Here is a 26,762-nt window from a genome sequence, read left to right as displayed (position 1 = left end):
GATTGATCAGGTTAGTGATGTCTGACTGCTATTATTTTTAACACAACTGTACAATCAGATTGTAATGTGTGTGGCCACCTTTAGACTTACCATCATTTGTGACATGTGAGGCCCTACCTGTGCAATCCATAAATTGTTTTATCCAATCAAGTAGGTGCTCACATTACATCCTTGTTGGTAAAGCAGAGATTTATTGGTAAAGGAAATTTTGCAAACAGATTTGATGTGTGGCCTAGCTTTACAAATGAATGTTAGATGAAATCTAAGGAAAGTCTGATTGGTGGGTTGCAAGCCTTACTTTTTTTTTTTTTGTTAAGTTGAGAAGCTTCACAGCATGGAACAAGTTCTGTATGTTACAAGGGACAATAACAAAGGCACGTATTACTTTACATATTCAATTATTCATTGACTTTGGTAATAGGAGTCAATAAAGGTGCACAGAACACTGCAATCCGCTGTGCATATGCCATGGAGGACTAAGGATGCCCTGGCCCACACTGACTAATACAAAGTATGGGGATCTGAAGTTCATAGAAAGGCAGACCGTGTGACTGCAGAGAGGTAATACTTTGCTATGTTTGCAGCTGCCACCAAGAACTTTGTGAAACAAGTGGGAGATGGAGGGAGGCTGGTCCCTGTCCCCAGCCTCAGTGAAGCTGACAAATACCAACCACTGAGCTTGGTCATCAAGAAGAAACGCTGTTTCCTTTCCAGAAAGTTCAAGTATATCTCAACCCCATTTACGCTAAAGGATATTCTTGATGGAGACAAGGAAATTTCAGCAGGTAACACTCTATGGTTTAGATTCATAGAACTGAAAATGCAACATGATTTTGTATGCTGTATTACTATACAGTTCTGTATTTCTCAGCCTTCTACAAATTCCATTTGCCCTTCTTGGGTATGTACATACAGCGGTTGATTTAATAAAGGCTAATAGACTGTTCACTTTGCAAGGAAAGTTGCACTTTGCAAGGGAAATTTCCCCAGAGCTCAGCGAATGAGGTGAAGCTTTGTTGACTTCTGTCATCAAATCAAGGGAAATGCTTTTTTCCTTGCATGTGATTGGGTGTTGTTTGCCAAGTGACATTTCAACAGGCTCTGGAGCAAATTCCCTTGCAAAGTGAGTAGTGCCTTTAGTAAATCAGCCCTACAGAATCCCATGTATTACATGCATTTTTATAGCACTGACCATTTGCACACATAGTTACATAGATAGTTTGGTTGAAAAAAAGACTAAAGTCCATCCAGTTCAACCATAAAAAAAAGTATAATCCTATACCCACAGTTGATCCAGAGGACGGCAAAAAAATCCAGCAAAGCAGCATAGAATTTGCTCCTGCAGGGGAAAAAAATTCCTTCTTGACCCCTCGAGAGGCAATCTGTTATTCCCTGGATCAACTTTACCTATAAATGTTAGTATCCAGTTATATTCTGTGGATCTAAGAAATAATCCAGGCCTTTTTTAAAGCAATCCACGGAGCTGGCCAGAACCAACTCTTGAGGGAGTCTATTCCACATTTTCACAGCTCTCACTGTGAAGAAACATTTCCGTATTTGGAGATTAAATCTCTTTTTCTCCAGACGTAAAGAGTGCCCCCTTGTCCTCTGTGATGACCTCAGGGTGAAAGGCTCTACACCGAGTTCACTATATGAACCACTGATGTATTTATACATGTTGATCATATCTCCCCTTAATCTCCTCTTCTCAAGAGAGAATAAATTCAGTTCCTCTAATCTTTCCTCATAGCTGATCTCCTCCATGCCTCTTATAAGTTTGGTTGCCCTTCTCTGTACTTTCTCCAGTTCCCCAATGTTCTTTTTGTGAATTGGTGCCCAAAACTGAACTGCATATTCCAGATGAGGTCTTACTAATGACTTGTACAGGGGTAATATGATATCTCTCTCTCTGGAGTCTATACCTCCAGAGAGGATTTTGCTCATGTTAGAAATCGCAGCTTGGCATTGCATGCCATTATTAAACTTGTGATCTACCAGAACTCCCAGATCCTTCTCCACCATTGATTCCCCCAGTTGTACCCCCCCTAGTATATAAAACACTGTGCACACTGTACATTCACATCAGTCCCTGCCCTCAAGGTGCTTACAACCTAAGGTCCTTATCTCACATGCATACACACACTACCAGCATGTCTTCAAAGTGTGTCACAAGCACAGGAATATATATAAACTTCATGCAGATAGTGCCCTGGCCAAAATTTAAAGCAGGGACCCCAGTGCTGCAAGACAGAAGAGATAACCACTAAGCCATTGTGCAGTAACACGTGTGCACAAGTCTACATTCTGAGATTTAATGACTTTAATTAGGAAGAAGCATAATTACCTTAGGTTCAGAACTTATACATATAGCTTTGGTCAGTCAAACCACATTAAAAGTATGGCTTGTTTGGTCATATTTCTAATGCAGGTCACAGAAGTGCACTTAGTTCTGTACTCCTGTGACCCAGAATCTGCCAACAGCAGGCTAAGGACAGCTGTCCGCTGACATCACAGAGCTGTTCCAGTCTCTGGATGTATCCCGACTTTAATGTTGAGATCCACCCAGATGCCTGACTGGCAGCTGGCTCAGCCTCTCAGCATGACGCTGTGAGTCTAAGCCAGCCCCTTCACAGCCCGAAGCTCCAGTGAGCGCTGTAGGGGCAGAGCAGAGAGCAATGACAGTCATCTTCTTTGTGCTCAGAGGGGACCCAAGAACTGAGAGATCAGCGGTCATGTGATTGCTCAGTACTCGGATTTACAGCTGGTGGGGGAAAACTGCAGCATTACAGGTGGGTGTGGTATAGATGTTTGTTTTTTTCATTTCCCACACTTCTCCTTCAATGTGTATGTATAGACAACATTTTTTTCTTAGTTTTGAGTAGAGTAGAGAAGAGTAGAACTTCTGTCAAGTTTTTATAGTTGTCTGTGCCCATGCCAGATATATTTTGTGATGGACTGCCGGACACCCCAACTGGACACCAAACTATAGCGTCCTCCACTCTGGAACCCGAATATAGTAAATTTACCCCAAGTATCAGACAAAACCAATGTTGGAGTAAAACATATTTCTGTCCAATTTCTGCCCAATTTCCTTTAGATTTACCTTCAACTATGTAGTGCAAAGGCCTGCCTAATTGGATACAGTTGAAAGTGTTGTTTAGGTTTGACCTCATATTACATGGTTTTTAGTAAATCTAAGCAAAATTCTCAAGAAAATTGTATAATGTATGGCCAGCTGAAGAGAGTGCTGCTGCTGAGCTATGTGAGCTGACACTGCAAATGCACTGCAAATGCAGGCCATACATGGGTCAAATTCCGAATGATTTTTCGCCTGAAAATCGAAAACGTCATTCGCTCGGTAATCTGATGGTGCCATCAATGTTTTAGAAAATCGGCCGACTAAGTCATAAAGTTCACCCCATATAACAGGTGAAACTTCTGTTCCTTCCAGGTCCCGGCTCATGTACATATTTTTTTCAGAAAAACGATCGTACGATTTAACCATCATTGAGTAAAAAATGGGTCGTTTTTCTCAAATTTTCCAACATGCTCAGTCACCAAAAAAGGGAGGAGCCACGAAAATCGGCCGGTGCCATTGACCCACTAACAGAGCGAAAATCAGCCGATTATTCTTAGGTCCGATTTTCGGATGAAAAATCTCTCGAATTTCAACCCATGTATGGACAGCATTAGGCTAGGTTCATACATGTGCAGTTTGCGTTTGATCCGTTTCTGCAGTAAGTTTTGCGTTGCGTTTTTGCACATGTGTTTTTGACACATTTTTTCCGCATTTTTGTTGCGTTTTGCATTTTTTGTTGTTGCTAGGCAGACTTAAAATGCAAAACACATAAAAAAAAGCAGCAAAAACGCAGCAAAAACCCAGCAAAAACGCACTACATGCTTTTCTGCAGTGTTTCCATTGAAGTCTATAGAACCAAAAATGCAACTTTTTGTCGTTCTGATGATTTTCGCGGCAATGATGGACAAATCGGCCAATCTTTTTACCGATTTAAAAAAATGCACATGAGCAGTGACATGAAAGAAGAAGGAAAAGAAGAAAAGGAAAAAAATAGAATATGAATAAGAAGAAGAAATAGAATATGAATAAAAAGAAGAAATAGAATATAAAGAAGTAGAAGCAGAAATAGAAGAAATAGAATATGAAGAAGAAGAAGAAATAGAAGATAAAGAAGTAGAAGCAGAAATAGAAGAAATAGAATATGAAGAAGAAGAAATAATAGATGAATAATACGAAGAAAAAAAGAAGAATTTCAGTCGGATATTATATTTGACATTTAAAAGTATAGTAACATTGTATCTATTTGTATCCAAATAGAAACATCTGTATCCAAAATGGATACAAATAGATACAATGTTGCAACTTTTTCTTATTATTATTCATATTCTATTTCTTCTATTTCTTCTTCTTCTGCATATTCTGTTTCTTCTTCTTCTGCAAATATTGTATTTCTGTTTTTTATTCATATTCTATTTCTTCTTCTTCTGCATATTCAATTTTTCTTCTTCTGCGTATTCTATTTCTTCTTCTTCTGCATATTCTATTTCTTCTTCTGCATATTATATTTCTTCCTCTTCTGCATATTCTATTTCTTCTTTTTATTCATATTCTATTTCTTCTATTCTGCTTATTCATATTCTATTTCTTCTTCTTTTTCTTATTCAAATTCTATTTCTTCTTTTAAATGTCAAATATAATAGCGGAGCTCTCTGCAGGGACACCGCTATTATATTAATTGCCGGCCGTAGACGGGACAAAAATCAGCCGACTTTTTTTTACCAATGGTGGTAACGTCGGCTGATTGAACGACCGATTTTTTGTTTTTCTCAAAAAAAAAAAATGGCCGGTTTTCTCCCCGTCTATGGCCTGCATTACTCTGGCCTTATCCTCCAAGCCACCTGACAAGCCTCTATACCCCACAGTTGCTTGTGAGTGCAACTATTAATTTTATTTTGTCCATTAAACTTCCTTATGCATGCTACCCTATGTCATGTGCGCTCCTCTCCATTTCTGGAGTGAAACAAGGACTGATTCTATTAGAAAACAGCACAGCATTTATACTCAAAAATCCTTCCCTGTAGACAGGTATGGCCCACATTACAAGTCCCAGGAGAAAATTATATTACATTAATAAATAAACAATCAAACACAAGAAAAAACAAATAGATTCCTTCCCGGCACCTAGCAGTCTGGACTCTGCAGGTGAATAAAAAAAGTAAGAGTTTATCACCTAAACCTAATTATGACAAACAATAGTTGATGCCAGGAAACCTGTAACAGAAAATAAAGTTTGTTAACCCCATGTATGCTGGAATTCCCCCCTTGCACATAGTTCCACTATGCACAGATGCTCAGTATGCCAAGGGATCTCAGAAACAGTCCCTTCAGCCCTAATTGCATGGAAAGGATAGCTGGTATAATTCACAGTCAGCCAGGTACCCAGGGAAGTGATAACCCTCTTGGGGAAAAGGTTCCTTGTGACCCCAAACAGTGAAAAAGCAATAGGAATATAATAACATCTAAAAACGAGTAGCCCAGATTAAAAATCAGTCCAAAGGCTGCTATAACTAAGAGAGTGCTGCTGCTGAGCTGTGTGAGCTGACACTGCAAACCTGTGTAAGTCTAGGTTCACACCTAGGCAGTTTGCATTTGATCCATTTCTGCAGTGTGTTTTGCGTTGCGTTTTTGCATGTCTTTTTTGACACTTTTTTCCGCGTTTCTGATGCATTTTGCATTTTTTTTTGTTGCTAGGCAGATTTAAAATGCAAAACGCAAGAGGGATATATCTCTTCCCTGGGTATCCTGGGTCTATAGTCGGTGGGAAGGAGGCTGGCCCCCAGGTCCCTCCAGGAGGAGGTGGTTTCCCTCACATATTTATTCTCTCTGTCCTAGTGCTCAAATTTTGCCCCGATGGATGGCATGCCTGCCGAATGCTACACATTCAGGTGACAGAAAACTGCCGCAAACGTCGAGCAAGCATGTTGGCGCACGTTTGTTGGCAAAAATGGGGTTAAATCAAGAATTGTGACACCTCCTTGCCACCTGTTTATTGTCTCTGAAGCACAATCTGAATGCAGATCATGCTTCAGAGGAAAGGTAGATTTGCAGTAGATGAATGGCTACTGTGAATCTACTGTTTGTTTCCTTGTTTCCAAGTTAGCCCAGTTATACCTGGCTTTGTGTGCAGGACTAAACACAGGCTAACAATGACTGTATATTCCGTATTTCACAGGCGTAAGTTCTTACCAGCTGCTGAACTATGAAGATAAATCAGATGTGTCTTTGGACAAAAGACATGGAAATCAGATCATGAATGATGTCGGAATAAATATCTATGGATCTGATTCTCTTGCGGTGAAAGCTTCTTTTGGTGTTGTAACCAAGCATGAAGTTGAAGTCCCAACATTACTTAAAGAACTTGTTTCCAGGTAATGTATAATATGACCTTCTGGAAATATATACCAAGCATCTCAAACCAGGGGCGGACTGACAACTCATGGGGCCCCCGGGCAATAGGGGATCATGGGGCCCCTGTGTCCTTGGCCAAACTCAGAAAAGCCTATGAAAAAGGTACCAGGGGCATCTCATGGGGCCCCCTACTGACCCCAGGCCCTCAGGCAGTGCCCGAGTTTCCAAATAGGTTGTCTGCCCCTGTCTCAAACACACCATAGTCTATGGCTGGGAAAGTATTGTATATACTGCAGCAAATTAAAATGGAACTGTTGCTCATAGACACAGCTTGACTTAGGACCAGATCACATTTATGCTGTGAATTTTATTTGTGTTGCTTTTTACATATATTTTAGTTGCATTATCATTGAACTCTAAATAACGTGCATTTTTTATGAAAGCACATCAAAATGTAGCAAGCAAGACTATTTTTTAAGCCTGGCACCTAAAGCTCACATATAGGTGAACAAGGCCTTACTGCCATAGGCCGATATCAAACTGGTACGAGGTGGTATCAAAAAGTTTTTAGAATAGTTTTGTAACACTCCAACAGGTGGCAGCACAAGGCTGCACATACTGTCACAGGGAGCACTGACCTGCATAAGTCAGTGTGCCAAAAGACATCATCCTGTGTACATCGGGAGCTGTGCGAGTGGTGCTATTCTGACTACATGCATTACCACGTCTGCTATTTCATCATGGACAGCAAGTTAGAACAAACAGCAAACATGAAACTCTGCGTGAAACTGGGCAAATTTGTCACAGAGACGTTTGACATGGCAAGTTTACGGCGATGCTGCAATGAGTTGTTCAAGATGTGTGAGTGGCTCACGTGCTTCAAGAGTGGAAGAACATCACTGGAAGACTATGAGAGATTAGGGAGACCTTCAGCTAGCTCAACCCCCAAAAATGCCCTCTTTCTGAAGATGAAGATCCATCTCAAAGGTCACCACTTTGACAACATTGCAGAGATCCAGTGATTTGCCCAGATTCACGCAGAGTTTCACATTTGCTCTTTGTTCTAACTTGCTGTCCGTGATGACATAGCAGACGCAAGGGTGGACTGACAACTCATGGGGCCCCCGGGCAATAGGGGATCATGGGGCCTCTGTGTCCTTGTCCACACTCAAACCACACCCAAAAAAGCCTTTGAATGGTACCAGGGGCATCTCAGGGGCCCCATACTGACCCTGTGCCCTCGGGCAGTGCCCGAGCACCCGAAAGGTCAGTCCGCCCCTGAGCAGACGTGGTAACGCATGTAGACAGAATAGCACCAGTTGCACAGCTCTTGATGTACACAGGATGATGTCTTTTGGCACACTGACTTATGAAGGTCGATGTTCCCTGTGACTGTGGGTGCAGCCTTGTGCTGCCATCTGTTAGCGTGTTACAAAACTAGTCTCAAAACTTTTTGATACCATCTTATATCTATAAGAAAAGGTTCTATTTTTCCAGACCCAGCATATTTTATAGTTTACCAGACCTTGGTTCCAGACCACACCCTGGAAATCCTTTAGATTGCTAACAGTAATATTCTAAAATTCTAAAAAAACAGAGAAATTAAATGTGGATGCACAATACTTATGGCACTGATCATTTAGGAAAATCCTGACAGGCTGGTTTATTGACTTGTGTACAGCTGACTGCCCATACATGGATCAGAATTTTGATCTATATATGGCCCGCTTTAGAGTATCCTAGGGTTGCCAACTCATCCTTTTAAAACCGAACACATATTAATTACACAGGTTCTGAGGCTAATTTAATGCAGATAAGGCACTAAGTGAGTTTAACCGCTTCCTGTCCGCCCTATAGCAGATATACTGCTACAAGTCGGCACTGGTGCGCAAAATCATGCGCACGCGCCTTACCCGCACTGCCATTCCCGGCCGTGGCTGTCAATCACCGGGTGATTACCCGCCGGTGCCCGGTGATTGCCGAGGTTCTCCAACAGGGGAGAGAACTGTTCGTAAACAAAACAGTTCTCCTCCCTGTCAGCTCCTGCACACTGCTTTGAATGGCTGTGCACAGCACAGCCATCCAAAGCAGTGTGCTTGCAGTGAAGAACACAGCCCAATAGTAAATCACACCCAGCACACATTTAACCCTTTGATCGCCCCAGATGTTAACCCCTTCCTGCCCAGTGTCATTAGTACTGTGTCAGTGCTTTTTATTAGCACTGATCACTGTATTGGTGTCACTGGGGATGTCAGCGACACCAAGTCAGTTCCCCTCCAGTGTCAGAATGTCCGCCGCAGTCCCGCAGTCCTGCTATAAGTCACTGATCGCCACCATTACTGGTAAAAAAAAAAAAAATCCCAGTGTATATATAGCGCCATTTGTAAACGCTATAACTTTCACGTAAACCAATTAATTTACACGTATTGTGATTTTCTTTAGGAAAGACATGTAGCAGAATACATTTTGGCCTAAATTTATGACAAAATTCGTTTTTTTTAAATTTGTTTACTGGACATGTTTAATAGGAAAAAGTAAATAATATTGTTTTTTTCTCAATTTTCAGTCTTTTTTTTTTATAGCACAAAAATTAAAAATGCACAGGTGATCAAGTACCACCAAAAGAAAGGTAAATTCGTGGGGAAAAAAGGACGTATATTTCATTTGGGTGCAGCGTTGCATGACCGCATAATTGTCAGTTAAAGTAACGCAGCGCCGTAATGCAAAAAATGGCCTGGTCAGGAAGGGGGGGGGGGGTAAATCCTCAGGAGTGCAAGTGGTTAATTACCACCTTAATCAGCCACAGAACCTGTGTAGTCAATATGTGTTCGGGTTTAAAAGGATGAAGTGGCAACCCTAGAGTGTCCCCCCCTGGATGAAAGAGCACAGGGGCACCTTTGGACAGCAACATTGTCAGTCTGGGGGCAGGGGAGTGTTAGATGGACTAGCAGGTTTACATACACCATCGAATTGAGCCAAACTCCAGCTAATACTTTATAATCAGTTACAGCAAGCAGTTTGTTTCCTTTTGAAACCAAAAATGTACATCTGTTTAATAAAAAAAACTGATCATTGTAAGCACCCCTGTCAGTGTAAAATGGTTTGTCTCATCTCTGTAATTGACACATACTGCTGGAAAGCTTATTCTGTTGAAAAACAACAGACTTACTGGCAGGATCATCAAATGAAAATATAGGAAAGAAAGCCTAGAAAAGAAAATAGATGCAGCCATCACATGTAAGCATAATAACTGTTTGCTTTTAGGTTTAATACCGTTTTTAGGCTTGTCACAGTAGCTTTGCTCTCTGAAGATCACTCTTCACAGAGTATTTGACAGGTGTGAGGAGGGGTTGTATCACCTCCTTGCCTGCTTTAACCCCTTGAACCTGGCACTAGAGTGCCAGTGCAGGCAGTTTTGGGGCACTTGTAGAGCGGCCCATTTACTTGAATGGGTTGCATCCAGCAGGCGCTACACCTGCTAAAAAGAGACAGGGTGTATACTTCCTGCCCCAGCTGTGAAGCAAATCATCATGGCTATGGCATGTGTACAAACCCAGCTGTCGCCTCTTCAGCTAAAGGCCGTAGCAGTTGGGGGGTGGTAAAAGCACTACTGTAAACACTAGTGTGGATGAGCCATTAGTGTCGCTTATATCCTTCATGTAGCAGTCTCATTTCTGATGAGTCTTACCCCTGGTTCACACATCTGTGCAGTCGTGTAGGCCGCAATTTGTGCAGGCGTGAGAGCCCATTAATTTGAATGGACTCCCGTGCCCCTCAGGGATGAAGTCCCTGCACTATTGCGGAAATTGCAGCCCGCATGGGAACCGAGGTTCACAGTACGGTTGAGATTTCCAGTGCGGGCGGCATGCCATTAGAACTAATGGCACCCGCCCACTGGTCCCGCATTCCTGTGTGTGGGTGGTGCGGCTGCAGGCATTTGTGCGGGTCCTGCATTGCTCTGTGTGGGCGGTGCGGCTGAAGGCATTTGTGCGGGTCCCGCGTTCCTCTGTGTGGGCGGTGCGGCTGCAGGCATTTGTGCGTGTCCCGCGTTCCTCTGTGTGGGCGGTGCGGCTGCGGGCATTTGCACGGGTCCTGCGTTCCTCTGTGTGGGTGGTGCGGCTGCGGGCATTTGTTCGGGTCCTGCGTTCCTCTGTGTGGGCGGTGCGGCTGCAGGCATTTGTGCGTCTCACGCGTTCCTCTGTGTGGGCGGTGCGGCTGCGGGCATTTGTACGGGTCCTGCGTTCCTCTGTGTGGGCGGTGCGGCTGCAAGCATTTGTTCGGGTCCCGCATTCCTCTATGTGGGCGGTGCGGGTGCAGGCAATTGTGCGTCTCCCGCGTTCCTCTGTGTGGGCGGTGCGGCTGCGGGCATTTGTACAGGTCCTGTGTTCCTTTGTGTGGGCGGTGCGGTTGCAGGCATTTGTGCGGGTCCTGCTTTCCTCTGTGTGGGCCGTGCGGCTGCGGGCATTTGTGCGGGTCTCGCGTTCCTGTGTGTGGGCGGTGCGGCTATTTGTGTGGGTCCCGCGTTCCTCTGTGTGGGTGGTGCGGCTGCAGGCATTTGTGCAGGTCCCGCGTTCCTCTGTGTGGGTGGTGCGGCTGCAGGCATTTGTGCAGGTCCCGCGTTCCTCTGTGTGGGTGGTGCGGCTGCGGGCATTTGTGCGGATCCCGCGTTCCTCTGTGTGGGCGGTGCGGCTGCAGGCATTTGTGCGTGTCCCGCAGCGGCACCACCTGCATACATCTGAACTAAGGGTTACACAAACATTTCACTGAGTACAAAAAGTTTTCAAGTGTATTTAATCCATGTTACATGTTTAAACACTGTGATATGTTAACACAAAACTTTTTATTTGACTGTCAAGCCCAAAATAGCATCATATACAGTCAGGTCCATAAATATTGGAACATCGACACAATTCTAACATTTTTGGCTCTATACACCACCACAATGGATTTGAAATGAAACAAACAAGATGTGCTTTAACTGCAAACTGTCAGCTTTAATTTGAGGGTATTTACATCCAAATCAGGTGAACGGTGTAGGAATTACAACAGTTTGCATATGTGCCTCCCACTTGTCAAGGGACCAAAAGTATTGGGACAGAATAATAATCATAAATCAAACTTTCACTTTTTAATACTTGGTTGCAAATCTTTTCCAGTCATTTACAGCCTGAAGTCTGGAACGCATAGACATCACCAGACGCTGGGTTTCATCCCTGGTGATGCTCTGCCAGGCCTCTACTGCAACTGTCTTCGGTTCCTGCTTGTTCTTGGGGCATTTTCCCTTCAGTTTTGTCTTCAGCAAGTGAAATGCATGCTTAATCGGATTCAGGTCAGGTGACTGACTTGGCCATTGCATAACATTCCACTTCTTTCCCTTAAAAAACTCTTTGGTTGCTTTTGTAGTATGCTTTGGGTCATTGTCCATCTGCACTGTGAAGCGGCATCCAATGAGTTGTGAAGCATTTGGCTGAATATGAGCAGATAATATTGCCCGAAACACTTCAGAATTCATCCTGCTGCTTTTGTCAGCAGTCACATCATCAATAAATACAAGAGAACCAGTTCCATTGGCAGCCATACATGCCCACGCCATGACACTACCACCACCATGCTTCACTGATGAGGTGGTATGCTTAGGATCATGAGCAGTTCCTTTCCTTCTCCATACTCTTCTCTTCCCATCACTTTGGTACAAGTTGATCTTGGTCTCATCTGTCCATAGGATGTTGTTCCAGAACTGTGAAGGCTTTTTTAGATGTCGTTTGGCAAACTCTAATCTGGCCTTCCTGTTTTTGAGGCTCACCAATAGTTTCCATCTTGTGGTGAACCCTCTGTATTCACTCTGGTGAAGTCTTCTCTTGATTATTGACTTTGACACACATACACCTACCTCCTGGAGAGTGTTCTTGATCTGGCCAACTGTTGTGAAGGGTGTTTTCTTCACCAGGGAAAGAATTCTTCGGTCATCCACCACAGTTGTTTTCTGTAGTCTTCCGGGTCTTTTGGTGTTGCTGAGCTCACCGGTGCGTTCCTTCTTTTTAAGAATGTTCCAAACAGTTGTTTTGGCCACGCCTAATGTTTTTGCTATCTCTCTGATGGGTTTGTTTTGTTTTTTCAGCCTAATGATGGCTTGCTTCACTGATAGTGACAGCTCTTTGGATCTCATCTTGAGAGTTGACAGCAACAGATTCCAAATGCAAATAGCACACTTGAAATGAACTCTGGACCTTTTATCTGCTCATTGTAATTGGGATAATGAGGGAATAACACACACCTGGCCATGGAACAGCTGAGAAGACAATTGTCCCATTCTTTTTGGTCCCTTAGCAAGTGGGAGGCACATATGCAAACTGTTGTAATTCCTACACCGTTCACCTGATTTGGATGTAAATGCCCTCAAATTAAAGCTGACAGTGTGCAGTTAAAGCATATCTTGTTTGTTTAATTTCAAATCCATTGTGGTGGTGTATAGAGCAAAAAAATTTAGAATTGTGTCGATGTCCCAATATTTATGGACCTAACTTTAGGTCAAATAATGCAAACATATAAAACAATGGCAAATATTGTGAGATCTCTTTGTATTATTAGCGATTGGTCTTCATAGATGGAAGCATTACTGTGTACTCCAGTGACATCTGGTGGGAAAACTAAGGTATTGGTTTACAAGGATCTATTGAAACTATGCAAAGCTACAATTCTTCCCTATTCCTCGGTTACTGTAACCTTTAGGTCCATCGCTAATAAAAAAAAAAAAAAATAAGAGAGGGAGATTTACCTGTTCCTGTCAATGCAGCAAATGTTAGATAGAACAAGATATAATCAGAAATTTCTTCAATGGAGAAATGGACAAGAATAAAAACATGTCAGAGTAGCCCACTCTATTCAAAACTAGAAAAATTGAATGTGGAAATGGGCTTTAATATTTACTCCTAATGATCTGGCCCAGCACATTCACTTAGTGAACAGTCAGCTTCAAGTTGTACTGAGCCACATCTACGTGAACACAGACTGCAGCATCTGCCATTGCTAATATTATTATTATTATACAGGATTTATATAGCGCCAACAGTTTGCCCAGCACTTTACAAAATAAGGGAGACAGTACAATTACAATACATTTCAGTACAGAAGGAATGTGAGAGCCCTGCTCGTGGAGCTTACAATCTAAAGTAATGCTACCTGTTCCTTTAAATTGTTTCCCTGAGCATACTCCAAAAACAAAACACTTAGAAGAGTACAGAAAACAGATAAGAGATATCAGCTAAAGGCAAAGGGTCAGGGGATGCTTCTGCATCCATCACCTGAAAGGAAGTCCCTACAAGACAATATGGACATTTCTGTTGTCATTGCTACCATCCTTTATCTAAAAGTCAAGATATTCTAATCTAATATTTAATATTGATACTAAATTATAAATGAATAAACAGCTGCTTTAATTGTAACCAGAATCATTTTTAGAACCCTACAAAGGTTGACTATGGTACCTTGCAAAGGTGACCTGTTGAACTTTGTGAAAAACGTACCCCAAGTGGCTTGCCATTGGGTAATAAATTGCTTGCACTGTATGTATGTAAAGTAATACTATTAAAGTGGACATGATCTAAAAAAAATTAAGATTAGCACATCTAAAAAATGTTGCAATTGTACCCTTTTTTGGGAATTTCCCCCGAAAATTAGCAGTGCACACCCATGGTGTAAGCACCCTTATGCCTTGAGCTTTGTAAATGTATAACTGCTGTGTGAGATCATCTAAGGCACTACTGCTTCTGACTGCTAGCCTCACAATTTTTGGAGAAATATTTGGTGATGTATTCAAAAATGAAGATTAAAACATCTAAAAAATGTTGCAAATGTGCCCTTTTCTTGGAATTTCCCCTGAAAATTAGCAGTGCACACCCATGGCTTAAGCACCCCTTATGGCTTGAGCCTCCAAACTATATACAGTTGCAAGAAAAAGTATGTGAACCCCTTGGGATTACGTGGAGTTTTGCATGAACTGGGCATAAAATGTGCTCTGAATGTCATCTAAATCACAACAATAGAAGAACACAGTCTGCTGAACATAATACTACACAAACATTAGATGTTGCCATGGTTTAATTGCACATAACATGTAAACATTCACAGTGCAGGGAGGAAAAAGTATGTGAACCTTTGGACTTAATAACTAACTGGTTGACCCTCCTTTGGCAGCAATAACCTCAACCAAACGTTTCCTGTAGTTGCAGATCAGACCTGCACAACGATCTGGAGTAATTTTGGACCACTCCTCTTCACAAAACTATTTCAGTGTAGCAATATTCTTGGGATGTCTGGTGTGAATCACTCTCTTAAGGTCATGCTACAGCATTTCAATCGGGTTGAGGTCAGGACTCTGACTGGGCCACTCCAGAAGGCGTATTCTGTGCTGTTGCAGCCATTGTTTTGTTGAATTACTTGTATGCTTTGGGTCATTGTCCTGTTTCATCACCCATCCTCTGCGGAGCTTCAGTTGGCGGACAGATGGTCGTACGTTTTCCTGCAAAATGTCTTGATTAACTCTGGAATTCATTTTCCCATCGATGACAACAATCCGTCCAGGTCCTGAGGCAGCAAAGCAGCCCCAAACCATGATGCTCCCTCCGCCATGTTTTACAGTGGGGATGAGGTCTTGATGTTGGTGTGCTGTGCCTTTTTTTCTCCACACATAGTGTTGTGCGTTCTTCCCAAACAACTCAATCTTGGTTTCATCTGTCCACAGTATATTTTGCCAGTAGTGCTGTGGAACATCCAGGTGCTCTTTTGCAAACTTCAAACGTGCTGCAATATTCTTTTTGGACAGCAATGGCTTTCTCCATGGTGTCCTCCCATGTACTCCATTCTTGTTTAATGTTTTCCTTATTGTAGATGTGTCAACAAAAATGTTAGCATGTGCCAGAGATTTCTGTAGGTCTTTAGCTGACACTCTGGGATTCTTCTTTACCTCATGCAGCATTCTGCGCTGTGCTCTTGCAGTCATTTTTACAGGACGACCACGCCTAGGGAGAGTAGCAACAGTGCTAAACTTTCTCCATTTGTAGACAGTCTGTCTTACTGTGGACACATGAACATCAAGGCTTTTGGAGATACTTTTGTAACCCTTTCCAGCTTCATGCAAGTCAACAATTCTTGATCGTAGGTCTTCTGAGAGCTCTTTTCTGCGAGGCATGGTTCACATCAGACAGTGCTTCTTGAAACCAGTAAACCCAAAACAGGTGTGTGTTTTTTAAGGGCAGGACAGCTGTCAGCAACACATCCAATATCATCACACTGATTGGAGTCAAGGTTCGCTCACTCTTGGCTCCAATTAGCTCTGGGAGAAGTCATTAAGCTAGGGCCTCACATACTTTTTCCTCCCTGCACTGTGAATGTTTACATGTTATGTGCAATTAAACCATGGCAACATCTAATGTTTGTGTAGTGTTATGTTCAGCAGACTGTGTTCTTCTATTGTTGTGACTTAGATGATGTTCAGAGCACATTTTATGCCCAATTCATGCAAAACTCCACGTAATCCCAAGGGGTTCACATACTTTTTCTTGCAACTGTAACTGCAGTGTGAGATCATCTAAAGCACTACTGCCTCTGACTGCTAGTGTTACAAGGTTTGGAGAAAGATTTGGTGATGTCACTACTGTGTTGCTCACTGTTTTCTTTGGTGGAGATGAAACTGTATCCGAGGACCTGTACGTCAAGGATCTCTCTGATTCTGCTTTGTTCAATCTGTGGATCTGTTTTTTCTGCACCTTATCCACTGCTTCTTGAATATGACCGCACCAGTTATAAGATCACAAGGAATGCACTTCTGATATGAGAAAGCAAAGCCCTGCACTTAGCAAGATGTCCATCTCCACACAGAGGCACAATGGAGAACAAGGGATGGTAAGTCGGTAATGGGGAAAGATCAGCTACAAGGAGGCCACAGGTAATACTGATGACTGAATAGTCTTTTGCCCTCTGCTTGCCTTTTTTTGGCTGAGCGTCCACAGTTCAAGTCCACTTTAAATGCATAACAAAACATATGTGATTATTGATTTTAGTGGAATGATTTCAGTTTTTGAATAGTTTTCTTTTTACATTTATAGAACTATTGACTTAGATCATTGCTTAGTTCGTCAAGCAAGAGAAAATGGAAAGGAGGTTTTATGCGTTGTCATGGAAAGCATCCGCACGACACGTCAATGTTCTCTGACTGTCCATGCTGGCATGCGGGGAGAAGCTATGAGAGTAAGTTTAAGTACTTTCTGTGAAAATAAATGGCATTGATGGAATATCCAATTGAAATATATTTTCATTTTCACCTCAGAAGGTAACATGTCCATCAGGTTGGGTGTAATATGCTTTAATGCATCTTTAAAGGTAGGAGCAATTTTTTGAAAATACGTTATGGCCACCAGAGAACTTGGAGCTTCTTTACATTTTTCCAAGCTCAGAATAAAGCATTGTAGATTCCTGTTTATAAAATTACTTATTTTTCATCTGACTAGATAATAAAAAGCCACAAAGTTCATTTGTGCCCAATACACCATGTGTATCTCTTGTCAATGGGTCTGCACCTCATGAAGCACCCTACACCATACTCTGCTAGTTAGGCTAGCTGAATTTAGTTCTTTTGGCTCTCCTGTAATCAGTGGAACAACTTGTGATTATTGTGGACTGTTCTGGGTCCTACTGGTTTCAGGTTTGACTGCATCCCCCTGCCTTCTGGAGGATTCCGGAATGTATAGTAGTGGGCTGGGAGAGTAAAATAGGCAGCCTGAATGTTTATGTGGTCCCAGCCAATCTCTGGGGTAGTGTGCCTAGTAGGTGACTGGAATGTGCATAAATAGTCTGATTCTGAAGGGAGCAGGGTTCTTGTCCAGGAGAAGTTCCCAGCCTGAACAGTTGTTGACCTTCTGGGTAGTCCAGTTGTGCTTCAACATTTCTTGATCGCGGTCCCAGCTATGATTAAGCTGATGGGCCTGCTCTAGTGCACATCGAGGGGGCCTGTTCTACTGAAACCTGCTGGAACTGATAGAGGGATATCACTGAGGATCTGGTCTGAAGAGGTCATGGGAATAATTTGTGGGTGATATTGGAAGGAGGCATCCAAGAATCCAGGAACATTTGTGAGTACAGACCTGTGTAAGAGATTCTAGTTACTGTGTGCTGCTACTGTCCCTTGTGCATCAGAGCCACCCTTTGCTCAGAGTTTTCTATGGTGTTCCAGTACAACTCAGTCTCCTAGTTGCGGCTGCAAAGACTGTTCTAAGAAGATTTAGGAGGTTGAGACGTGTCCTAGTGTTACTATTTTGTGCTACTGGAGTATCCTACAGCTTCCCCATACCCTATCCAAGTTCAACCTAAAATAAAGCCTCAAAAAAGGATATCCCTAGACTGTTCATTGAGGAGTGGTTGAAGCTGAGTGTCTGGCTAATTATGCACCAGTTTGGTAAAAGAACCTTGAATTTAGTGTTTTTATCACCTGATGTGCAGTCATCTTTAAACCTCAACCTTGATAAGCCTTAGCTTTTTCAGTTGGAATACAAAACCCTAGGGTACCTCAGCAGCATAGGAGAACAAATGTCAAATTACTCAAGCTGTGGAGTTAGAAGTAGTAAGTAAAATCAGTACTGATAGAGTTGGGTGAATGCCATTATGTTAGAGGTGCCATCTTACTGCTGCAAACTTCAGCATCAAGATCCCTAGTATACCACAGTAATAACTATTGAAAAGAGAAGTCATTTTTTCCCCCCTATTTATACTTACTTAAGTGGATACAGCATCAGTCCACTGCTGCATCTGTCCCCCGCCAGCTCTAAGGGTGAGAACTCAATGATCACTTGACCGCTGGGCGCTGAGTTCTCCTTTCCGCTCTGAGCAGAGAGTGGGGCTGTCAATCACCGCTGTCTGCTCAGACCCCCCAACTCTCACTGGAGTGCTGGGCTGTGCAGGGGAAGGGAGCGGCTGGCTCAGGCTCTCAGCGCCTAAGATCGCCTTGTTATAACAACATATATGTTTTCAGGTGGAATATGTCCCATCATCTAAAATAACTTTATTTTTTATTTTCAGTTTCATTTAATTGATGACAAAAACCATAAAGGACGTGACAAAGCTATTGTATTTCCAGCCCATACAACCATAGCATTTAGTATTTTTGATCTGTACATTCATCTGGATGGCCATTTTGGTAAGCTCCATATCCATCAGTATAAGCTATATGTATGGAATAAAAATTATGATCATTTTGTAATGAATGAATAAACAAAGAAAAGGAGGCACCAACCTAAAACCCACAATTAGGATCCAGAGAAGTTGTCTTTAAAATGTGAACAACACTATAAAAATATATATTATCATGTGAAAGGTGCTATTCTCATCAATGATTAGACTACAAATATTCTAGTATATCACAAAATTATATAATTAATAGTGCAAACACAAAATGGTAAACACAATCTCACTACAAATTATAAACATCAAAAAATGTTCATAGAGTGAATAGTCCATACAGTAGTTTCACGGGAAATTTTTGAACTCCATGTCCCCATAACCATTGATGGGTATACACCCATCACTGGTTATGGGGACAAGGAGTTCAAAGATATCCTGTGAAACTACTGTATGGACTATTCACTCTATGGACATTTTTTGATGTTTACAATTTGTTTATAATTTGTAGTGACATTGTGTTGACCACTTTGTGTTTGCACTATTATTTATATATAATCATAAAATGCAGCGCTCAAATATTATTAAAGTGAAGAAGTGATAAATGTGCAAAAGTATGCGCTAGTAAGTGATACACAAAGTGATGTCTTAATTAAGACAGTAAATATTATAAAGTGACAATGGTATTATGTAAAAACATTACATTGCATAAATATAATAATAAAAATAAAAAAAGTCCATTAAAAATGTTTTCAGAAAGGTGCGTCAGTATTCCCAAATAGGAAGATATCAATCATTCCCATTCAACTTGCATCACATAATAAGGTGTTCGTGACTTCTGTGATAGGCAAAAAAGGGGTGTGCTTGCACTCACCAGACATAAAATATTTTTACGCATGTAGTATATGGGGCACTGGTGGTCACCTGGAACCTGGTGGGGATGTGGCACTCCAACGGCGCTTGGTATACCCTCAGTGGACCCTCTCTGGTAGTAGGAACTGCTTACAGGTTTCACTTACACCCAGCATCAGGTAAGTTCAGCATCAAAGTGAGATCCACCTTAAGTAGCTCAATGAAGCCACCAGGACAAAAGGCTGATATAGTGTAGTATATTTTATTCAGCCAATGTTGATGGTTTGATCAATGATATTACTCCTTAATACGTAACCATATGGGAAGCAGTCAGCAATGTCAGCCTATAGCAAGCATTGTGATTATTTATATAATTTTGTGATATATTACGTGCGGTAAGATTAATAATGTACTAGATGAATATCATCAAAAAGCATATCACATTTCTCAGTAACAACAACTTCCAGGAGAGGGAAGCAAATATCATCACATTCTTTCCAGTAATACTCTCTTGTAAATGGGACAAGACAACACATACGCTCAAAAGAAAGAAGATGCTTCTATGGTGTAGCAAGTTTTTATATGATCATTTTGTGCCATGTGATTTTATAGAGCAGTCAACCTAATTGAAGGGGGTAGAGGTCCCAAAGCATGAATTCATTATGTATTTTAGTTTGTTACACAATTGGATAAATGTTCTAACCCTTCTCCACTTTGCCTAAAACTAGAGAAAAAAGTGTTGGATAAAGTTACATTTAATTAGAATATAACAATTATTTTTGAAGCCAGGTCTACACTGGAAATCTCCAAAGCATCAAACGCTATGAGGATATCTATTCATCTGCAAATCAAGTGGCCTCCATTTGTAATACTAACTTAGGAACAGTGTATATATTGATCCTAAATTTGCAGAGTGGGGGCATCCATAACCTCATTAGGCTTTAAGAACTTAGAACGTACCTGTAACCTAATGAACTTCAAGTGTTTCTAAGCCCACAACAGTAAAATCAGTCTGTATATGGTTATTTTGATTGTTTGAAGGCATATTTTGGGCTTTGTTCCTTTCCCCCATTTATGTTTAAATCTGGACGGGAAGGAATAAAAGGTGAAAAGGGAATAAATAAGGTATTGTCAAGAAGGCTTTGGATCCTTGTGCTTTCTCTTTTGTTTGATTACTATTTCTGTTACTCTGTCCATTACGGGATGTGTGCATCCACATTGTTCTATTTATGTGTAATCCTGTTGATGCAGTAATGTCATTGTGGATTCTGTAAGTACTGTTCCATTTTCTTTATTATCTTGACAATAAAAGTTGTTTGGATTTAAAAAAAAAAAAATCAATCTGTATGTGCAGTAAAGCATGCTTGTTCTACTCACTGTGGAACCTAAGGGGTTAATCCTGCATTGTGTAAAAAAAAAGCTGTTTGGCCTGTTTTCTCTGCCCCTCCTCTTGTTCAAATGTCCACCTGATAAAACAGACTGAATCTGTAGTCACATTAACATGCTCAGTTTAGTGTGTATTGCTAGATAAGTTTTTTTTTCTTGGGAGAGTGCATGTGATCAGCACAGGGCCAATCAGCACTGTCCAGACAGAGGTCAAGGGTTTTGCATCCTCCTAGAGCAGAAAGAAAACTCCTCTTTCAAGCTTTAACCAGTGCTCTGCTGAATTCACAAGACTGCTCTAACTACTGATGAGAAAAGGTATTTAGTAGTTTATATTTACTAAATTAATTGCATTTCCATGTTGTATGTACTGTGGGAGACCAGATATAGTGAATGCAGGGTCCGGGGTTTAGTAACACTTTAAATGATCTTGGGAACAGCAGATAAGGCTATCATAATTCCATCTAAAGTGTAATAACTTCAGTTTAAAAAAAAAACTAGCATGTAGAAAATAAGAACATTATTTTGTTCCACCACATATTCTTTAGGAGACGAGGGAACAATATGATTGTCATATAAATGTAATTCATTCTTACTTTCCAGAGCTATGTGTATCATCTGCATCAAGAGGTGGATTTGAGAAGGTACGCACAAGATCATTCTCATTGAATGCCCTGAGGAACCGTTTATATCGAACAGGCATCTTATTTACTGGTAAGTCATGCCAAGGTGACATTCCAAATGTAACCTATATAACTGTCCACTGGTAATATTTTACAAAGACAGAGAAAAAGAAGAGTTTATCCGGGACAGTTGTATGACATTGCATGATATATCCTGTGCGATTAATTTACTAAAACTGCAGTGTGCAAAATCTGGTGCAGCTCTGCATATAAACCAATCAGCTTCCAGGTGTTTTTTTTTTATTGTCAAGGCTTAATTGAACACGCTGAAGTTAGAAGCTGATTGGCTACTATGCAGAGCTGCACCAGATTTTGCATTTTCCAGTCATAGTAAACTAACCCCAAAGTGTCTAAATGGAGATTTATGCCCAATTGTACTTTGTCAATTGCCAATTTTTCTAGTTAATGTAAAAAAAAAAAATTTGACTCTGGTTGGTATGGACAATTTCTTTTCATAGGTCATTGATACATAAATCCGATAGATCTCTAGTCAGGGCTGCTTGATCTAGATTCTATTAATTGTTATTTTCTCCTCCACTCAGCAGGGAATAGCATCTTTTTTGGGTAATACAGATTAAATTCGACATCTTGTAGTATCTGCTCTGAAACAGGATGCAAACCTTTAAATGTAAACCTTTAAACTACTCAATGTGAATTGAGTAGCTTACATTAAATACAGAATATTTTACATACGTTGCATAGTTGTTATTATTATCAATAGCTCTTTTACAAAAAAACAAAAAAAAATGTTTTTTAAAATGAGAACAGCGCTCTCTCAGTCAACATTGACTATTTTTAATCCTTATGGTGCTAGCATTAGAAAATAGATAAGAAATGATATGATATTTACTTATTTTAAACCTTTTTTTTTTACATTTCTTCAGTTACTTTCTGGTTTCTGGCCAAGGCAAATTATGTCATCCCATCCCAGGAGTCTTCAGGAGGGGTTTTCTTAGCTAAGCACACCTACCTGCATGCATGGCAGAGCTAAGGGCAGATGGATTCCAGCAAGTGAATGCTCCATGAATCTTCTACCCTTACTCAAGATGGCCATGGCCAGAAATGCTAGGGGGTGTTTTTCAAAATGATTTATCCGCAAAATAAAGCATGGAGACATAAATGGATGGGTGATTTTGCTTTGAATAATAAAAATGAATTAGACAGTGTTTTTGGTTTGTGGTGCTGAGATGCAGTGAAGTTCTGCTTTAAGTTCCAAGTTACCTCCCTGTTATGCTGATGCTTTTACTTCAAACCTTTTAGGGACAAATCATGGCAGATAAGGAACTCTGACTTCCTGATCTGTTCTAAGGGCTGGTTCACACCAGCTGCTTTTCAGTGTGTTTTACAGCGCATCTAGACTGCATGCACAGCATTTACCATGTATTCCAATGGCCCGAGTTCACACCATAATGGTCTGTTCCAGTGCTTTCAACAAAAGTACAAGTTGCTGCATTTTGTTTCACCTAAAACCCATCAAAATGCATGTAAACGCACCAGAATGCATGATGTCCTAATAAAAATAAAGATTTAAGTTTTAAAAAAAATGTACTGGAATGCCTTGAAACACATCAAAAATGTGTAAATGCATATGCAAAAATATATCCAGAACGCTGAAATTGTGGTGTGGACAAGTATGTAAGGCTTGGACTACTGGTCTAAATGTAATGACACCAGAAGGAGAGCGTAACAGGCAGAAAACTTGCATTTTAACAGGAGGACTCATGAAAAATTACCCTAACTCTATCTCTTACCTTAGCTCATATATTATTCTAACTATTAACCCTATCAAACAATACACAGAGATTGAACATTAAAAATAGTAAAGTATTCTCATTAATCCAGCAGTAGCTGTTCTTTTCAATTCTTCATTTATAGCTTTACATCAGGATTCAACAGAATGGCAAGGCGTTAATCTTTGACATTCAGATTTTGTACATATAGCTTTACACTTGTGTTCAATTATGGATTGGTATACATTACTACGAATTGTGGGAAGTATCAGTTGTCACGGCAGTAGCCATTCTGATTCCCATACATCCTCAGGTTAAAGGTTTGATAAGTAGCAGAAAGAACCATGGTAAGGCAGTGATAGGGATCAGTGTCGGGTGTGCTTTGGAAAAACGTTTTCCCAGCACCTAAAGTAAAGGCTTTACTGGTCAGGAGGGACTACAAAAAGGGGTCAGAATTAGTAATTCTCCTTTCTTTTAAATGTATCAGTAGTCCAGTGTTTCTCAACTCCAGTCCTCATGAACCCCCAACAGGTCATGTTTTCAGGATTTCCCTCAGATGAAACAGCTGTGGTAATTACTAAGGCAGTGAAACTGATCAAATCACCTGTGCAAAATAATGGAAATCCTGAAAACATGACCTGTTGGGGGTCCATGAGGACTGGAATTGAGAAACACTGCAGTAGTCATACACAACAATAAAAGCAAAGTATACTGTAGAACTGCTACCAGTGGGAACATACATGTACCTAAAAGTGGTTGTAAACACTTGCCTATCCCAGTGAAGTGATCAGCCTCAGATGATACACAGAGATGAAAACAAATCCTCCTACATAAGTTGTACCTGTTTATCTGCAAACTTTTCTTCTGTACAGCCATTTAAAGAATTTATACAGGTTGTCTGAGCTTCCAGAAAGCAGGGGCAGAGAGCTGAAGTTACACTCTACAGAGCTCAGCGAGGAGAGCTCTGAGAGCTGATTGGAGGGAAGGGACAGCCCCCCCCCCCCTTCACACTGCACACAGGAACAGAGCTGAGGTTGTCAATCACAAGCTGTGTGCTGAAGTTCCCTGCCCATCACCTCTTTTTTTATTTGGTGTCAGGAAAACTTGTCAGAAGTGACTCATGCAGACAGTAAAGGAACTGAAACAAATACACACTGTAGAAGTTAATGCTTTGTTCATGTCTGAGGTTCACAACCACCTTAACCAATCTTTTAGAGCCACTGAGGCTTAAAGTGTTACTAAACCCACAACAGTAAAATCAGTCTGTATATGCAGTAAGGCATGCTTGTTATACTCATTGTGGAATCTAAGGGGTTATTCCTCTGCATTGTGTAAAAAGGCTCTTTGATCCGGTCTTCTCTGATCCTCCCCTTCTTCCACAGTCCCAAATCCATCTGCTGATAGAACAAAGTCTTGGTGGCAAGCCACACATGCTCAGTTTGGTGTGTATTGCTAAAGAATTTTTTTTTTGGGGGGAGAGTGCATGTGATCAGCACAGGGCCAATCAGCACTGTCCAGAAAGAGGGTCAGAGGTCCTTCAGCCTCATAGGACAATTAGGGAAGAATAAAAACTCCTCCTACAAGCTTTAACCAGTGCTCTGCACGACACTGATAGAAGTGTCAAGACTGCTCTAACTGCTGATGAGAAAAGGTATTTAGCAGTTTATATTTAGTGTGTATTACTAGAGAGGTTTTTTTGTTTCTTGGGAGAGTGCATGTAATCTGCACAGAGCCAATCATCACTTTCCAGACAGAGGTCAGGGGTTTTGCATCCTCCTAGAGCAGAAAGAAAACTCCTCCTACAAGCTTTAACCAGTGCTCAGCTGAAGTCACAAGACTGCTTTAACTGCTGATAAGAAAAGGTATTTAGCAGTTTATATTTACTAAAAAAATTGTATTTCCAAGTCCTGTGCACTGTAGGAGACCAGATATAATGAATGCACGGTCCTGGGTTTAGTAACACTTTAATATGCAGACATCCATTGATGCCCAGTCTAGTATCAGTTTTTTAGTATTCATATAGTTTAAAGAACTGTAAAATGTATATTTATATGACATTGGGCAATCATTTTGAATATAACAGTAAGATGTTTATCTTCGAACAGGAAAAAGGACAATGGACATCATGGTTAACTCAGATTCATACTACGATGATATATTTTCTGACTACTATGACAAGGCTGCCAGCATGACTGACATCTCTACCACTTACATGAGAGAAGGTGCTCACACCCGTGTGAACCTGCTAAACAATAACATCCCCAAGGGACCCTGTGCTTTGTGTGGAATGGGGAACTCCAAAAGAGAGACCGTTTATGGCTGCTTTGAGTGTTCTTTTAATGGGCAAAAATATGTCAGACTCCATGCAGTTCCTTGCTTTGATCTCTGGCATAAAAGGCTCAAGTGAAAGTTGCACGTGACACAATGGTGCTTCTTGGTTATAACTCAGGTGTAACAGTGCCACAGCCCTCATTTCATATATGCAAAATGGACTCTGACCTAAAGGACTGGTTTAAAGGTAACTTCTTGTCTCAGAACAAAGCTATGTAATGAATAGTAACTCAGCAGGCCAATAACCAGTGTCAAATGTATTCAAACATCAAATCATGCAAAAATACATGTAACCAAGAGAATCTATAAAAAAAATGCCAGTAAACTTACATAATATCCACTTGTGCACACTGCAAAGATGTCAGCGCTGAAGGTTACCAATCATTTCCCAGCAGGTGAGCGCACATTTAAAATTCTCACAATTTGGAAAAAGCAAAGCAGGAACAAAAACTTAGTTTATAGGTTTGTAACTTAAAGTTGGCAGCTAGGTCCTTCATTCTCCCCTTGATAAGATAGATGAAACTACAAAGAAATATTATGTATGGTGGCTATAGAAAACACACACGTCTGTGCAAAACATTTTTAGTGCAGTGTATGTAACAGCTGGTTTCTACATCGCATACATACATAAGCTAAGGGTGCTTTCGCACAGTTCCGCTGCGGTCTGACTGCACCATAGGAGTGGGGCAGCTTACCATGCGAGTTTGGTGTGGGTTAGCTGCACTCTCCCATAGGGCTGCATTATGTCCTGTAGATTTGGCACTATCTGAAAGTGCACCAAAGATACAGCATGGTGCATTTTCAGATGTCGCACCAAAACCACCAGACATAATGGAACTCTATGGGAGAGTGCAGCTAACCCGCAGCAAACCTATGGGCTGCGCTGCTCCTGCGGTGTGGTCATACTTGTACAGACCAAAACATTTGAATATTTAAAGATGAACTTCAGGTGCATACAAGGGACACAAATTACTGAAGCTGCGTATTCAAATCATTCATACATTATCATTATTTTAATTATTTATTACAGGTACTTATATATCACTGTCAATGTACGCAGCACTTTACATATACATTGTACATTCACATCAGTCCCTAACCCTCAAGGGGCGTACAATCTAAAGTCCATAACTCACATTCATACACATACTAGGGACAATTTAGACAGGAGCCAATTAGCCTTCCAGC

At 41.1% G+C, this 26,762-nt stretch overlaps 1 protein-coding gene across 3 annotated transcripts; it reads left to right on the top strand.

Annotated features, from left to right (window-relative positions):
• Positions 1-560: 560 nt before the first annotated feature.
• Positions 561-26,128, top strand: PJVK (pejvakin). 3 transcript variants are annotated; one of them, XM_089690371.1, is made up of 6 exons: positions 561-785; positions 6,252-6,447; positions 16,531-16,672; positions 18,497-18,614; positions 21,434-21,529; positions 25,349-26,128. In XM_089690371.1, the coding sequence occupies exons 1-6, from the start codon at positions 575-577 to the stop codon at positions 25,648-25,650; spliced, it is 1,065 nt and encodes a 354-aa protein (XP_089546497.1). In that variant the 5' UTR covers positions 561-574; the 3' UTR covers positions 25,651-26,128. The 3 variants fall into 3 exon arrangements, with proteins under 3 accessions (XP_089546497.1, XP_089546496.1, XP_089546498.1); XM_089690370.1 differs by having other exon boundaries at positions 21,434-21,544; XM_089690372.1 differs by lacking the exon at positions 21,434-21,529.
• Positions 26,129-26,762: the final 634 nt, after the last annotated feature.

This window comes from Staurois parvus, unplaced genomic scaffold, assembly GCF_062004578.1.
Source record: "Staurois parvus isolate SC_StPar_1 unplaced genomic scaffold, SC_StPar_1.0 ptg000530l, whole genome shotgun sequence".
NCBI classification, from domain to species: Eukaryota; Metazoa; Chordata; class Amphibia; order Anura; family Ranidae; genus Staurois; species Staurois parvus.
The sequence above is the reverse complement of the archived record's forward strand: the minus strand, read 5'-3'. Positions and strand labels throughout refer to the sequence as shown.

What these genes read in the sequence shown, in the direction of transcription:
- PJVK (XM_089690370.1), top strand. Translation starts at nt 575, where the DNA reads ATGTTTGCAGCTGCCACCAAGAACTTTGTGAAACAAGTGGGAGATGGA. An exon ending in AGACAAGGAAATTTCAGCAG is followed by an intron (nt 786 to 6,251) that starts GTAACACTCTAT and finishes CGTATTTCACAG; the next exon opens with GCGTAAGTTCTTACCAGCTG. An exon ending in CTTAAAGAACTTGTTTCCAG is followed by an intron (nt 6,448 to 16,530) that starts GTAATGTATAAT and finishes TTACATTTATAG; the next exon opens with AACTATTGACTTAGATCATT.